The 16,085-nt window shown below is 36.3% G+C and overlaps 1 protein-coding gene across 1 annotated transcript; it reads left to right on the top strand.

The window, feature by feature from the left end:
• Positions 1-5,889: 5,889 nt before the first annotated feature.
• On the top strand, positions 5,890-10,481 carry pck1 (phosphoenolpyruvate carboxykinase 1 (soluble)). Its single transcript, XM_072682946.1, has 7 exons — positions 5,890-6,251; positions 6,330-6,514; positions 6,822-7,025; positions 7,465-7,652; positions 7,843-8,005; positions 9,274-9,498; positions 9,590-10,481. Exons 1-7 carry the CDS (start codon positions 6,028-6,030, stop codon positions 10,378-10,380), a joined length of 1,980 nt encoding a protein of 659 aa, XP_072539047.1. The 5' UTR covers positions 5,890-6,027; the 3' UTR covers positions 10,381-10,481.
• The last annotated feature ends 5,604 nt before the right edge of the window (positions 10,482-16,085 follow it).

The following is a 16,085-nucleotide window of genomic DNA, read 5'->3' as shown; positions in this document are numbered from 1 at the left end:
CACCATAAATCACATGATTCTGCTTTATAGGCCAGGACATTGTATAGGAATATGCCCTCACTTGGTTTAGATCATATTTATCTGATCACTACCATTGAGTTTATTTAAATAACAAATGCTCTCATCAAGCCAAAGTGAAATATGGAGTTCCACAAGGGTACATTATTGTTTGCTCTTTATATACAACTGCTCTCACTTTGATTTCATAAATATTGAGATTATTTCTCCATTACTTATCACTCCTAATTCAATTACTCCCCAGTTGTGTCTAGAACTATTGAGGACAGAAACATAAACCAATTATCCATAGCATTAAAACCACCTGCCTAATTTGGTGTAGGTCATCCTCAGGCTGACAAAACAAACTACTGGGACATCTGCTCATTCATTGTTTCTTCCAAAATCAAGGGCATTAAAAAGAGTTGATCTTGATTTTAAAGAAACAGAGTTGCTGTCTTTACTGTCCAGGGAATGCTTTCTAATTTTGGAACATTGCTGTGAGGATTTTTTTGCATTCAGTGACAAGAACATTGGTGAGGATGTTGGATAATCACCACCCCACCCTAATTACCAGTTCCCCAACTCATTCCAAGAGTATTGAATGGAACACCGGCTGACCACAACTGTATCTGTATGCACATATCCATATATGCTTCTTCCACACTGGATTTTTATATATTCTTTCTTATGTATGTTCTTATCTTATTCTTTCAAATATTTGTTTGTTACCTGTCATAAATGTGTGCAATCATCACATCAAGACAATTTTACATATTTTTTACATACATTGGATGATTTGTACACATTATTTCCTTACCTTCCAAGATATGAAATGTGTTCTAATATGAACAAACGAAAGACATTTATAATATGGGGCTCACTTGTGTGCTGGAAAGATTTTGATTTGAGCAGCTGAACAAAACATGGTGCATGGCTATTTACTACAGTAAATGCATGAGATTTTCCTAATCTTGAACCTCTGTGTAGTCTCTAAGGGACACTATATTACCAAAAGTATTCACTCATCCATCCAAATCATTGAATTCAGGTGCTCCAATCAATTCCATGGCCACAGATGTATAAAACCAAGTATCTAGGCATGCAGACTGCTTCTACAAACTACAAACATTTGTGAAAGAATGGGTCACTCTCAGGAGCTCAGTGAATTCCACGTGGTACCATGATAGGATGCCACCTGTGCAAGTTGTAAAATTGCCTCGCTACTAAATATTCCACAGTCAACTGTCAGTGGTATTATAACAAAGTGGAAGCGATTGGGAACGACAGCAACTTGTAAAATCAAGTCAACAGATGCTGAGGTGCCATGAGGCGCAACATTTTGCAGAGTCAATCGCTACAGACCTCCAAACTTCATGGATGCATCAGATGCAGTGGTGTATAGCAGGTCTCTACTGGACTCTAGAGCAGTGGAGACGTGTTCTCTGGAGGGACGAGTCAAGCTTCTCCGTCTGGCAATCCGATGGACGAGTCTGGGTTTGGTGGTTTTCAGGAGAATGATACTTGTCTGACTGCATTGTGCCAAATGTAAAGTTTGGTGAAGGGAGAATTATGGTGTGTGGAAAGTGCACAAAGCAATGTTCATAAAGACATGGATGTACTGGCCTGCCCTCACCCCCGATAGAACACCTTCAGGATGAATTAGAGTGGAGACTGCGAGCCAGGCCTTCTCATCCAACATCAATGTCTGACCTCACAAATGCGCTTCTGGAAGAATGGTCAAACATTCCCATAAACACACTCTTAAACCTTGTGGAAAGCCTTACCAGAAGAGCAAAGGGTGGCCCGACATCATATTAAACCCTATGGATTAAGAATGGGATGTCAAGTTCATATGTGCGAGCAAATACTTTTGACAGTATAGTATATATTATTTTGTAGAGTGATAGTTGTAGATGTTTCTAATGGAACAATAACTTCTTGATAATGTAGCTGATGTCATCGCCAAATGCTACCTTATCTGTATTATATCCTATATTATTTCAATAGTGGTCTATAAACATGTGTACAAGATCAGTTCAAATATTTTAATCAGACATTACAAAACAGACACTAATGGTAAGGTAAAAGTAGTCTTATATTGGTACTTAGTCTTAAATCTAATCTTAAATCTAATGGAACACTGGGGTAAAAGGTAACAGATTTTATCTGTATTATGTAGCCTTGGTGGTTTGTGCCAAGAGGCTACATAAGTGCTCAGTAGATCACTGAAAGCTCAGTAATTGTTTAAACCAAGAAGTGTATGATGTAAAAGACCCACAGGATCTATTTGTTTAAAGAAGAGCTTTCAAAGTTCCTTTAGACAAATGACCTCTATATAGATAAACAACTCCTAGAGACTCAATGGTTTAGGCTCTACGTGACAATAACAAGTCTGTGAAAGAGGTTATAAAGTGTGATGCTGTCAATGTTTAAAGTACTATAAAGCTATGAATGGAAGTCTTTTTGTGAGTATACTATTATGCTCTGTACAGAACATGTAATGAGAATAATAATTTAACCACTAGAATATTTTTTGCAAGTGTCAAACTATTTGTTAAGCATAGTTCAATAAATAACACATTCATGAAATCCTTTATTTATTTTAGTTTTATTTGTGTATTTAGTTCATTTCCATTTTCTAGCCAATCTGTTGTACATTAAAGTACATTAAGCTAATCTATAATTATCTGTTTTGAGTGCTACTGGTTAAAACATTACCAAGTAATTAATATGGTAATATAAATGAGCTATTTTCTTAATGGATAAACATGCATGTTTTCAAATAGCAAACCACTGTTATGTGTGGTAAAGGTTATTAGGGCTAGGGTGAACTGTAGCATTTTAAAAGTATTACTACTAATACTAATATCACTACTAATTAATATTTCATTAATCACAGTTTGGAGCAGCTGCATAGAGCTCTTTACTCCCTCAGAGTTCGCAAAGGGCTGTTCCAACAAACATAACATAAAAAAAAATAGGTATGATCTATATGCCATTGTTGACAGCAGTTGTGCACACAATGTGCTCTTCTAGAGAGCTCCTATCAGTGGTCGTGATAAGAACCAGATGTCCCAAAGGGTTTATAATGTCTTCAAAAACAACCTCATTGAATGGTATCCTACAAATGGTTTCCAACATGTTACCTGGTTGTTTCTCAATTGTTTGTTTGTTTGTTTTTTTGTTGTTGTTTTTCAGTTTTAAAGCTTTATGGTTTTAAAAGCTTCCACTATTTTCCCATTATCAACATAACATAAAAACATGTAGGAAGAGTAAAACGAAAATATGGCTAGTAGACCTCTGGTTCCTTTCACCACAATTGTATAGTAATCTGAATCTGCAAGATTTTCAAAACACCATAATGTCATGTCAAAACATTTTGAATGGTTTTGTGTACAAAAAAAATCTATAAAAAACTCAAAAGAGGATTATAATGCACAAATTAAACATTCACTCTTTTCTATGACCATAAACCTACACAATGCTATTAGTAAATGTATCCGGTGCTGTTATCTCTTGTTCTCTGTACATTCTCTATCAGTGATGATGTTGCGTCTTTTGTTAGACGGAACAGACAGTATACAGTGCAGTACCTTTTGGACAGACACACACTTTTTGTTGTTTCAGCTCTGGACTGCAGCACCATCAATTTGAAATGAAAAATAAATAAACAACACTGGCTTTGATTTGAGTAGATAAAGCATTGTCAATAAAATATCCATGTTTAGTGCTAGTTTGACAGAGTATCTTACCTGTGAATGTTTTATTATGTTTTATTACAGTTCAAAAATATTGTAGTGTTTTGTGGCCATTCACCTAAAGTGAAGTCATTGTTAGGCATTTGAATTTTGAGCCATTAATATTTACCCGTGTATCCTGAGAATTTATCATACATTTTGTTGAGAGACAAAATACATACAAATGTGCTGGAAAGATTTTGTTCTGATTTGAGCAGCTAGATAAAACATGGCACGTGGCTATTCACTACAGTAAATGCATTAGATTTTCCCAATACTACACCTAATAAGTAGCATAAGATATGTTATTTCATAGACTGATATTGTCTAATGGATCAATAATGTAATAATGTAATTAATAATGTAGCTGATGTCATTCATGGCAAAATGCTTCCAAGTGCTAACATAGCATTATATCTTTATTTTAAAGATGTGATTTTTTAAATATTATTTCAATAGTGGTCTTAAATAATGTTTGCAGGATTACTGTAAGCTTTCAAACAGACATTACAAATCAGATACTCTGATTAATTGATTTATTCAGATTATTTATTCCAGAAATGGAAAGAAAATGGAGAGAAAATTGGGCAAAGTAATAATAATACATATATTTGGTTCCAAAATGTCTTTTTAGTGATTTTGATTTATTTAGCTTTCCAGTGAAATACGCTGTTAAGAGTAAATGTTTGGTGGCATTACATTTTGTTTGCCATTGATAGAGAAATGAAAATGTGCTTTTATTATACTGTGTAATAAAAATAACATTAATATTTACATTTAAATTTACATTTACGGCATTTAGCAGACGCTCTTATCCAGAGCGACTTACAAAAGTGCTTTGCTATTTACCCGAGAAAAAACCTTAGCTAGTTAGAATAGACTAATAGTTCAAAGATACCTCTAAGCTTAGACATCACTAAGTGCAAGTCAATAAGGTGACCATAGTGCTCTGCTATTTGCCCAATGCTATTTACAATGTCAAAGCAAATCGAATTAACTTGTGCTTACTTGTACAGTGCTTTTTACAACTGAAATTGTCACAAAGCAACTTTACAGGAATCAGAGTTGGAGAAAGAAACCTTGGGAGGAACCAAGACTCACAGGGTGGACCCCATCCTCCTCTGGTCAGAATTACCGTACCAACACATAGGACTTTCTTCTGCTCCTGGTGTGCTGATATAATCATAATATATCTCGGCAGTCAGTCTGGTGGACGGACAACTGGTCAAAAACGGGTAGCAGGGTTGCCCAGCAGTCTCCCATCTGTGACTTACCTTTATAGTAATTGTTTTTTCATGTAATGGATGAAGTGATGATGTTTTTTATTAACTGCTATTAATAAAATGCTATTTTCCTCCATTTAATAAAAAAATGTAAGGTGAATAGAAGAATAAAACCAATCTCATTGGTTGGTACTATGTAAAATACACATTTTAAAGTGAATGACAACATATTTTTACATTGCAGTGCAGGGAGCATTCATCTGTTAAGTTGTTGAGTACATAACTTTTACCATATGCTTTCTTGAAATGAAATAAGAACCTTGCTCTATAGTTCCCTGGTTATCTTGAAATTCCAAATAAAAGTCATGTCACAACCCAACAACTGGCGCAAGAGCACGGCATATCATGTTTAACTATCGTCAGCAGAAATAAGGTAACCTTCGGCTTTGCACTGTCAGGACGAGCCTCCAACCCACTGTCCAATCAATACAGACTATCAGATGGACAGCACGTCATCTGGTGACGCTCCAAAGAAAGCTCTTGCATCATAAGTTCATATGGGTCAAAGTTTTACAATGAATCGTTAGAGCAACACCAAGTTAATGTACTATCAAGTATTTCCCTTCTCAAAGAACAAGGTGGCCTGTGAAATAATTAACTGAGCTAACTATGTTAGGTTAATCTTTTACTTCCTACATGTTTTTTACATGGTTTGGGTGTATTCTGGCACATAGCTGTCCCCTCCTCCAATTTTCTCCAACCATATAAAAAAGGCACAGCACAGGATGAAAAGCATTAAAAATTCTGCCTTAAGAATGGGTGAATGAAACCTTGCTGAATCTGCTTCTCGTAGAAAAAAGGTAACCTTCATTTAATTTATTATTTATTAGTGTACAGTTTATTTAGTATGATAACTGAATAATTATTGTTGGGTATTGTTACTTGGTACTTGGTAATTGTATTGTTTTTGCTGTTTGGTTACTCTCTCTTCTCTCAGGAATTCGGCGAGGCCAGTTGCACTGTCCCTTATTCTTTCTTAAGGAAAATAATTGTAGATCACTGGCACCATGCCCCCACAACTGCAGTCCCAGAACCAGTCATGCCCACGGGTCCTTCAGGGTGATTTGGGCTCTCTGAGTCTAGCTCTCAGAGAATTCATTGAGAGCAGCATGACTCTTTGCCAGCCGGATGCCTTACACATTTGTGATGGGTCAGAAGAGGAGAACAAGGCCATTCTGGCCCATTTGCAAGAGCAGGGCATGATCAAGAGGCTTACAAAATATGAGAACTGGTATGTACATTTAATAATAATTTTATTTCAGAATGGTAAAAATAGATAACAGCTGGGATTGTATCTTATGATCCACAGCTGGCTAGTACGTACTGATCCTTGTGATGTAGCTCGAGTGGAGAGCAAGACTGTGATTGTGACTCAGGAACAGCGCGATACAGTTCCCTCACCCTGCGGAGGTGGCATCAGCCAGCTGGGACGATGGATGTCCCAGGAAGAATGGGACAAAGCCATGAATGAGAGATTCCCTGGCTGTATGAAAGGTATGCAACTTTTCTAGATCACAGCGAATTACTTTATATATATATATATATATATATATATATATATATATAAATTAGATATAGATATATATTTTTAACCGAAATTTCCATTTTGTGATTAAATTGTTATATTTAATTATGCCTAGAGAAAACATCTGAATTGCAAACTAAACAATAGTTTCACTTGGTGTACTTTGTCAGACCTTTATCTCATACTTGGAAACAGAGATCTAAAATGTCTGATCTATGAATAAACACTGTGAATTCAGATATTTTGGCAACTGTCATTTTTTATATTGTTTCACAGGTCGCACCATGTATGTGATTCCCTTCAGTATGGGTCCAGTGGGCTCTCCTCTATCTAAAATTGGAGTAGAACTAACAGACTCACCTTATGTGGTAGTGAGTATGAGGGTGATGACCCGAATGGGAAAAGCTGTGCTAAATGCACTTGGGAATGGAGACTTTGTCCGCTGTCTGCATTCTGTCGGCTGTCCCCTGCCCCTAAAAAGTATGGGAACATTAAAAACTATTCAGTTATTTAGTATCTTTACACTGCAAAAATGACTTTATTTACTTAATATTTCTCATTTTGTGATTGTTGTAAGATGTATGAGATTATTTAACCTATTTCTTCTATTGACATATTTTAGGTCATCTAACATAGTGAAATTGTCTTACTTATTGACATTGTTTCTTGAAAAAGAAGTTAGACAGTTGCCGCAAGATACAATTACATTAAACAAGTAAATTAAACAATAAGCTGCATGATCTGATAAGAATCTCAAAATGATAAGTAAAGAAATACAGGAAATATAAATATGAGAAATATATGGTATTATGACTAGATCTAAAATCATTTGTATTTATTTTTGCAGACAAAACACCTTTGACCTGAAAATTTTACCTGAAAGCCTATATTATTATTATTTTCTCTCTCTATTCAACAGAACCACTTGTGAACAATTGGCCATGTAATCCTCCTCTCACTCTGATTGCTCATATCCCTGACCAAAGGAAGATTGTATCCTTTGGCAGTGGGTATGGTGGAAATTCGCTGCTTGGGAAGAAGTGTTTTGCTCTTCGTATTGCTTCTCGCATAGCTAAAGAAGAGGGCTGGTTGGCTGAACACATGCTGGTAAGAACTTATAATATATATATATATATATATATATATATATATATATATATATATATATATATATATATATATATATATATAAGCCTTTATAACTGCATTCATTTGGAACTATTTTGAATAAATACTTAACTGAAAATACGATAAATAAGATTTTTTTTATAACTATTATTGAATAAACTTTACATAGATCCTGGGTGTAACTAACCCTGCTGGCCAAAAGAAGTACATTGCAGCTGCATTCCCAAGTGCTTGTGGGAAGACAAACCTGGCCATGCTGAGTCCTACACTGCCTGGATGGAAGGTTGAATGCGTGGGAGATGACATTGCCTGGATGAAGTTTGACAAAAAAGGTAAACAACAAAGTCAAAGTTCTTATACAGCTGTAATCAAAAATATTTTGAACAAGCTTTAAGATGTTTGCAATGAACCAACCAAAACAACACAAACTGCCACTTTTAATTACTACTACTGTCCCAGAATTATTAAATTCATTCATGAAAAACTATGACCTGCTACAAATGTGATGCAGAGGAATGCTGTACCTTAGCTTTTTCCTCATTCCTTAATATTCTTGGTTTTGCATGCTGCAACCACATTCTTCAAATCCCACCCAAAAGATGTTGGGGTGCTTGGGGTTATTGTCCTGTTGGACTTTGGAAGCTTTATCTTCCTTAGAGAAGGCATAATCTTTTTTCTTAGGATTCTGATACTTGATTTAATCCAGCTTGCCCTGCACATCGCCAAGCCATCGTCATGCTTTACTGCCAAGAGGGTGTTCATTTCAGCATATGCTACATTCTTCCTTCTCAGACACACAGCTGAAAAAGTTACAGTTTTGTTTAAACAAAACAGAAGCCCAGAACCTCTGTGCCTTATTTATCTGGTTTTAAACAGATTGGAGCGGACTTGTACTTGTACTTGTGTAGTGGTGTACAGACATTGTGACCTTTAGCAATTAGTGTGCGCCTTACTGTGTGAAACATGTCTAGGTGTTCCTTTAACTTTGAACTTTTGAACTAAGCTTCCAACTGTATCTCTAGGAACATTCAGTGCCCTCTTTTTGTGTCCTTTACCTTGTTTGTGCAAGGCGGTGATCTCGTCTCTGAACTTTTAACTCTCTTAACTCTCTTACATATTTCCAAAATTTCCAGCTGTTTAAAGTCACAATCTACAAATCCATAGCCAGTCCAAGTATTTATTGTGTTTTATCTCAAGCACATCTGGTTTGCCACTTGTTTTGCAAATTGAGGAATTCTATTAGGAAAGTCAAATCATTTTATCGTTGTCATTAAAAGTGTCATTTTGTGTTGTGGCTTTGGAGAAAACACTTGTTCTCTTAATTGTGTTGAGTTATTTCAATTGTTCCTGTTTAATTGGATTATTGCAAACAGCTGAAAGTTTGTAAATTCCGATAATAAACCTGATGCAATGAAGATTGAATAATTTTGATTGAAACTGTATTTGCCATCATCATCATACAATTTATTAACATATTCTCAACTGATCATCACTACATTTGTCAGAATCATCAATAAAAAAGCATATAAAATACCAGAGAACTACTGTAAGGCAGGTTATATGATATATGTAGTAACCTTTTTCTATTTTCATTTTGAAGGCAATCTTAGAGCCATCAACCCAGAGAATGGCTTCTTCGGTGTCGCTCCTGGAACATCTGTCAAAAGCAACCCTAATGCAATGGAAACCATCTGTAGAAACACAATATTTACTAATGTGGCAGAGACCAGTGATGGAGGTGTTTACTGGGAGGGCATGGACCACAAGCTGCCAGAAGGAGTGACCATCACTTCATGGAAGAACAAACCATGGACACCTGAAGAAGGTAAGTGTCTTTCACAATTTCTCTGTATGTACTTCAGTCTCAATTAATTTTCTTTTCTTTGATATAAAAATCCCTCTTATCTTTGTTGCAGGTGAACCTAGTGCCCATCCCAACTCCCGGTTCTGTACTCCAGCTTCTCAGTGCCCCATCATTGACCCACACTGGGAATCTCCTGAAGGTGTGCCCATTGAAGCCATAATTTTCGGAGGGCGCAGGCCGGAGGGTGTGCCCCTGATCTACGAAAGCTTTAGTTGGGAGCATGGAGTTTTTGTAGGTGCCACTATGAGATCTGAGGCAACAGCTGCCGCTGAACATAAGAGTGAGTTTTTAAAATCTAAAAAGATTTTTAAAATAACAAAATATTTTGCAAGTAAAAGTATGTTTTCTTGTTTTACTGTTGTTTTTTTTTCTGTTTTGTGCACAGACAAGGTCATCATGCATGACCCCTTTGCTATGCGTCCTTTCTTTGGCTACAACTTCGGCCATTACCTAACTCACTGGCTTAGTATGGAACAGCGCTCCAACACTAATCTTCCCAAGATCTTTCATGTAAACTGGTTCCGCAAGAGTCCATCTGGAGGATTCCTCTGGCCTGGTTATGGAGAGAACATACGTGTTCTAGAGTGGATATTTCACAGGTTGAATGGTGAAGCTGGGGCCATGCCTTCTGCTGTTGGCTACCTCCCTTCTACTGGCTCCCTGAATCTGACTGGTCTAAAAGACACAGTTAATATAGATGAGCTCTTTGACATTTCAAGAGATTTCTGGGAGAAAGAAGCTGAGGATATTAAGCTGTACTTTGATCATGAGATTAACAATGATTTGCCAAAAGAAATGAAGACACAGCTAGAAATGCTGAAACAGAGAGTAAAAAGGTTGTGAGACTGTGCTGTGTTTAGAGAGACAAACTAAGAAGCTGGTGAAGAAGTATGTATTTTAATATTTAGTGCTTTAAAATTTCTGTAATACACTATTTATAAAACACCGCAAAGTTGATACAGTACAATGTTCATGTGTTATTTAACATTTTAAGTTATATTAGTTAGACACATAAATAATTATTATTATATTTATATTAATAATAAAAGATAATAATAATTATTATATTATTTCAAAATAATTAATAACTACATGCAACTAAGATACAGAGCAACTGTATTGAGGCATATTCAGTGTTCATGTGATACCACTACTCCAATCTGAGAGCAGCCATTTTAATTAATTTTTACTTCCAGATGTTTTTGATTATTTTTGTATTTCTTTAACCTTTGTTGCTTGGGGAAAAAGCTTCATAGAAGTCAATAAATGTAGTTATAATAAGACCACGGTGTTATGTATTAATATGTATTTAATTGAAGGCAAATTGTATTATTATTATATGCAAATGTTTGGAGAATTTTTTTATTTAACAGACTGGGGAAAAAAGATAAAATGTGAAATGTACAAAATTCATGTGTATTATTATGCTTTATTATTTCTGATATGTATAATTCAGCAAATGGGTAGAAAGTGTGCTATAAAAGGTCATATTATAATTACAATAAGTATTTAACTTATTTTCACTTTGAACACCAAAAAAAAACAATTTTAAGGTCATGGCAAAAACATGGCATTCTCTCACAATATTTTTTGTTGCCTTGCAAATTAACTGTCATCTCTGCGTGTTTTATGGTCCCTTACTTGCTTTTTATGGTTTATTGATTCTTAGAGGGGTTACAGACTCATATTATAAAAACAATTTGTATGAAAGGACTTATAGCACTGTGAAAAAGCTGTTACACATTTCTGGTGCTTTATGTAATTATTCCACAGCAAGACATTTTTTTTTCTATAAACAAAATGTAATATGACAAAAACATAATTTTATCAGACACTAAACACATTTTAAGAACCAACATGCAAATTTTGCTCTCAATTATGCAACAAATAAAACAAATTGAATTAGTAACGATATTCGGCCAACTTGGTCCTAGTAGGCTTAAATATAAAACTCACACATGTTAAAGCTTGCTATACAGTCACCACAAAATTTTAATATGCACATTGGACAATGATCAAAAGAAAATCCAAAATAGAAACCATGAGTTTGGTTCTAACTGTCAGGGCCGCGTCGCCGCGCCCACCCCGAGGGCGGTCCCGAGCCGCGGACCACAGGCTTCATGTTCAAGGACTTTTACGTTGACACCCGTTTACTGACTGCGCCATGTTTGTCCATGTGTTCATTCCTGTTATCATGTTCTGATTTGGGTCACCTGAGAGCTGGGGTACAAAAGGGGAGCAAACGATAAGGTCTGGGCCGAGAATTACTAACTGCATGTGTGACTGACCTCAGGTCAATCACCAGGATAAAACCAAGTACCAATTCCTCTGGACCAAACTTACAGTTGCAAAAAAAGAAAGTGATCTTTGGAATCACTTGGATTTTTGCATTGATTACTAATAAAATGTGATATTAGCATTAATTTAAGCCACAACCATAGACAAACAATCTAAATAAACTAATATCACACAAACAATTGTACTGCTCATGTCTTGTATTAAGCCCTTAAACAGCCACAGTGTAGGCTAGACAAAGTAAGTAAAACCTTGAATTTAATAACCTGTAGATTTTCCGTAGCTGCGAACAAAATTTGCTATTGGAATTTTGCACTATTCCTCCCTAGATAGATTATTCATCATCAGTAGTTCAATCAATATTTCTGGGATGCCTTGTCAGCCCTCTTTAGGTCATACCATCTTAACAGGGTTAAAGTCAGGACACTGACTTCCAAAACACAAATATTTTAACCATTCTTTAGTTTTCTTTAGTGTGTGCCTTGGGTCATTGTCTTGTTGCATAATCCAGCTCTTCAGTTTGAGGTCATGGATTGCTGCTCTCCAGTAAAATGTTTTGATATACATTTGAATCCGTTGTTCTCTCAATGATCACCAGGCATTTCGGCAAAGCAGCCTTAAACCATGTAGCTCCCTCCACCATGATTCACAGTAGGGTTGGGGTTTTAGTGCTTGTGTGCAGTATTTATTTTCCTTTAAACATAATGTTGTGCAATTGTGCTATAACTTACCCCTATTGTCAACTCTTTCCACAGAACATTTTTGCCTTTTACAATTTGTAAAATGTTCTGTATGTCTTTTGCAGTTACCCTTGGATTCTTTCTCACCTCTTTCAAGTTTGCTTGTTGTGCTCTTGAAGTGATCTGAACAGAATGCCCACTAGTAAGAGTAGCAACAGTCCTGCATTTTCTCCATTGGTAGACAGTTTGTCTAACCGTGGATCAATTTAAACCAAGATCATTTGCGATGATTTTGGAAGCAACCCTGCGACCATTCACTTCTTCCAACAGCTAATTTGTAAAACCAATCAAGTCAGTTTTCATATAATGGTAAGCTAAAGGGTATTAGTAGTATTAAAATAAGCTTAGTTAAGCAGTTGTTCCTGTGTGCGCATATCAGAAGTTCTACAAATATTTGCATATTTTCAAGAGCTACTGTTACTAGTAATATTATTACCTTCAATAACTAAGTCAAGTCAAGTCAAGTCAAGTGGGTTTTATTGTCATTTCAACTATATACAGAGTACACAGTGAAACGAAACAACGTTCCTCCAGGACCATGGTGCAACATAGACAGTGCATACAAGACACAAGTGCAACACAAACAAACAAGTGCGGACAGACAACACAACACAGTATTTAAAGTAAGTATTTAAATTGTGTAAATAATACAAGCTTGGGTCTGTTGATGAAATTGCAAGTTTAGGTGAGTGATATGTACATTGCTATCATGAAAAAACAACAACAATTAGCCTATAACTATTACAAAGAAAAATATTGAAAGTGTAAATGTTTAATTTGTAATCCAATAACATCCAGTAATGTACAGTATGGTATAGTGAAGATTACAAAAGATCTCCTTCTTGCCTCTGATCAAGGCTATGTATCTTTATTAACCCTACTAGACCTCAGTGCAGCCTTTGATACAATAGATTATACTATATTACTAGAAAGATTAGAGACAATGGTTGGAATCACAGGAACAGCCCTATCGTGGTTTATCGAGGTTCTCCTTTTAGGTCCAAAAGACACTAGAAATAGACTTACGGTTAGACTTGGCTGAGGCTTAGTCTAGCAGCTAAAAATCTTGGTGTGATATTCAATTCAGATCAATCATTTGAGCAACATATACAGTGGATATAAAAAGTATACACACCCCTGTTCAAATGCCAGGTTTTTGTGATGTAAAAAAAATGACAGCAAGACAAATAATTTCACAACTTTTTCCACCTTTAATGTGACCTATAACCTGTACAATGCAATTAAAAAAACAAACAGAAATCTTTACAGCGGAAAAATATAAAATAAAAACTTAAAATAACCCGGTTGCATAATTATGCACACCCTTAAACTAATACTTTGTTGCAGCACATTTGGCTTTTATTACAGCACTCAGTCTTTTTGGGTAGGGTATCTTGATGTGGCAATATTTGCCCACTTTTCTTCGCAAAACTTCTCCAAATCTGACAGATTGTGAGGGCATCTCCTGTGCACAGCCCTCTTCAGATCACCCCACAGATGTTCGATGGGATTCAGGTCTGGACTCTGGCTGTGTCATTCCAAAGCCCTAATCTTATTCCGGTGAAGCCATTCTTTTGTTGATTTAGAACTGTGCTTTGGGTCATTGTTGTGCTGAAAGATGAAATTCCTCTTCATCTTCAGCTTTCTAACAGAAGGCCGGAGGTTTTGTGCTAACACTGACTGGTATTCATAATTCCGTCCACCCTGACTAAGGCCCCAGTTCCAGCTGAAGAAAAACAGCCCCAAAGAATGATGCTGCCACCACCATGCTTCACTGTAGGTATGGTGTTCTTTTGGTGATGAGCAGTGTTGTTTTTGCGCCAAATATACCTTTTAAAATTATGTCCAAAAAGTTCAACCTTGGTTTCATCAGACCAGAACACATTTTCCCACATGCGTTTGGAAGATTTCAGATGTCTTTTTGTAAAATTAAGACGGGCTTGGATGTTTTGCCACCCCACCCAGACATATGAAGAAGACGGGAGATTGTTGTCACATGTACTGCACAGCCAGTACTTGCCAGAAATTCTTGCAGCTCCTTCAGTGTTGCTGTTGGCCTCTTGGCAGCCTCCCTGGCCAGATTTCTTCTTGTCTTATCATCAAATTTGGACGGACGTCCTGTTCTTGGTAATGTCACTGTTGTGCCATGTTTTCTCCACTTGATGATGACAGTCTTCACTGTGTTCCATGGTATATTTAATGACTTGGAAATTCTTTTATAGTCTTCACCTGACTGATATCTTTGAATAATGGGATCCCTCTGATGCGCTGGCAGCTCTTTGCAAACCATGGCTTGTGCTGGAAGATGTGGTTATAAAAATGTCAGGACAAGCCTACTAGAACAGCTGAACTTTATTTGGGGTTGATCAGAGGCACTTTAATTGGTGACAGGTGTGTGCTGACTCCAATTAATCATGAGTTTGAATGTAATTGATTAAATCTGAACACAGCCACACCCCTAGTTATAAAAGGGTGTGCACACTTATGCAACCACATTATCTCAGTTGGTTATTTTTACTTCACCTCCCTGGAAGATTTCTGTTTGTTTTTTAATAGCATTGTACAGGTTATAGGTCACATTAAAGGTGGAAAAAGTTGTGAAATTATTTGTCTTGCTGACATTTTTTTACATTACAAAAACCTGGCATTAGAACAGGGGTAAGTAGACTTTGTATATCCACTGTAGCTTATATTAGTAGGACAAGCCTTTATGCAGCTAAGGAACATCGCCAAACTAAGAAACTCCTTATCTCTACAGGGTGCAGAAAAGATAGTACACGCTTTTATTACCTCAAGGCTAGATTACTGTAATGCACTTTTGTCAGGTTGTTCCAGCAGGAATCTCAATACACTTCAGCTGGTTCAAAATACTGCAGCCAGGGTCCTTACTAAAACTAGAAAGATTGACCATATCAGTCCAGTTCTATCAGCACTTCATTGGCTCCCAGTTAAATTCCGTATTGAATACAAAATTCTTCTATTAACATTTAAAGCCCTACATGGCCTCGCTCCTGAGTACCTGCAGGAGCTTATTACATATTATGAACCATCAAGAATACTCAGATCTCAGGGTGTTGGCTTCTTAGTAGTTCCCAAAATTCAGAAAACCTCAGCAGGGGGAAGAGCCTTTTTTATAAAGCCCCCAACTCTGGGGTAACCTTCCAGATAATGTTCAAAACCTAAATGGACTCTTAACTATCTGCTACTATTAATATTACCACTATTAACTATCATTACTCTGACCATCACTACCATGACTATATTAAGTTCCACTACACCATGATTAATATATCATGATTATGATCAGAGCAGATCAACAGTACAGATAGTTTGGTAACTTTTATCAATAATTTATAAATATTTCTGACCAGAGGAGGATGGGTTCCGCTATGTGAGTCTTAGTTCCTCCCAAAGTTTCTTCCTCCAGCTTTGAGGGAGTTGTTCTTTGCCACTGTCACTGTTGGCTTGCTTACTGGGGGTCTTGGATCCTTCTTACATCATTTCTTTTTTGTG

This window comes from Salminus brasiliensis, chromosome 7 (genome assembly GCF_030463535.1).
Source record: "Salminus brasiliensis chromosome 7, fSalBra1.hap2, whole genome shotgun sequence".
Classification (NCBI taxonomy): domain Eukaryota; kingdom Metazoa; phylum Chordata; class Actinopteri; order Characiformes; family Bryconidae; genus Salminus; species Salminus brasiliensis.
The sequence above is the reverse complement of the archived record's forward strand: the minus strand, read 5'-3'. Positions and strand labels throughout refer to the sequence as shown.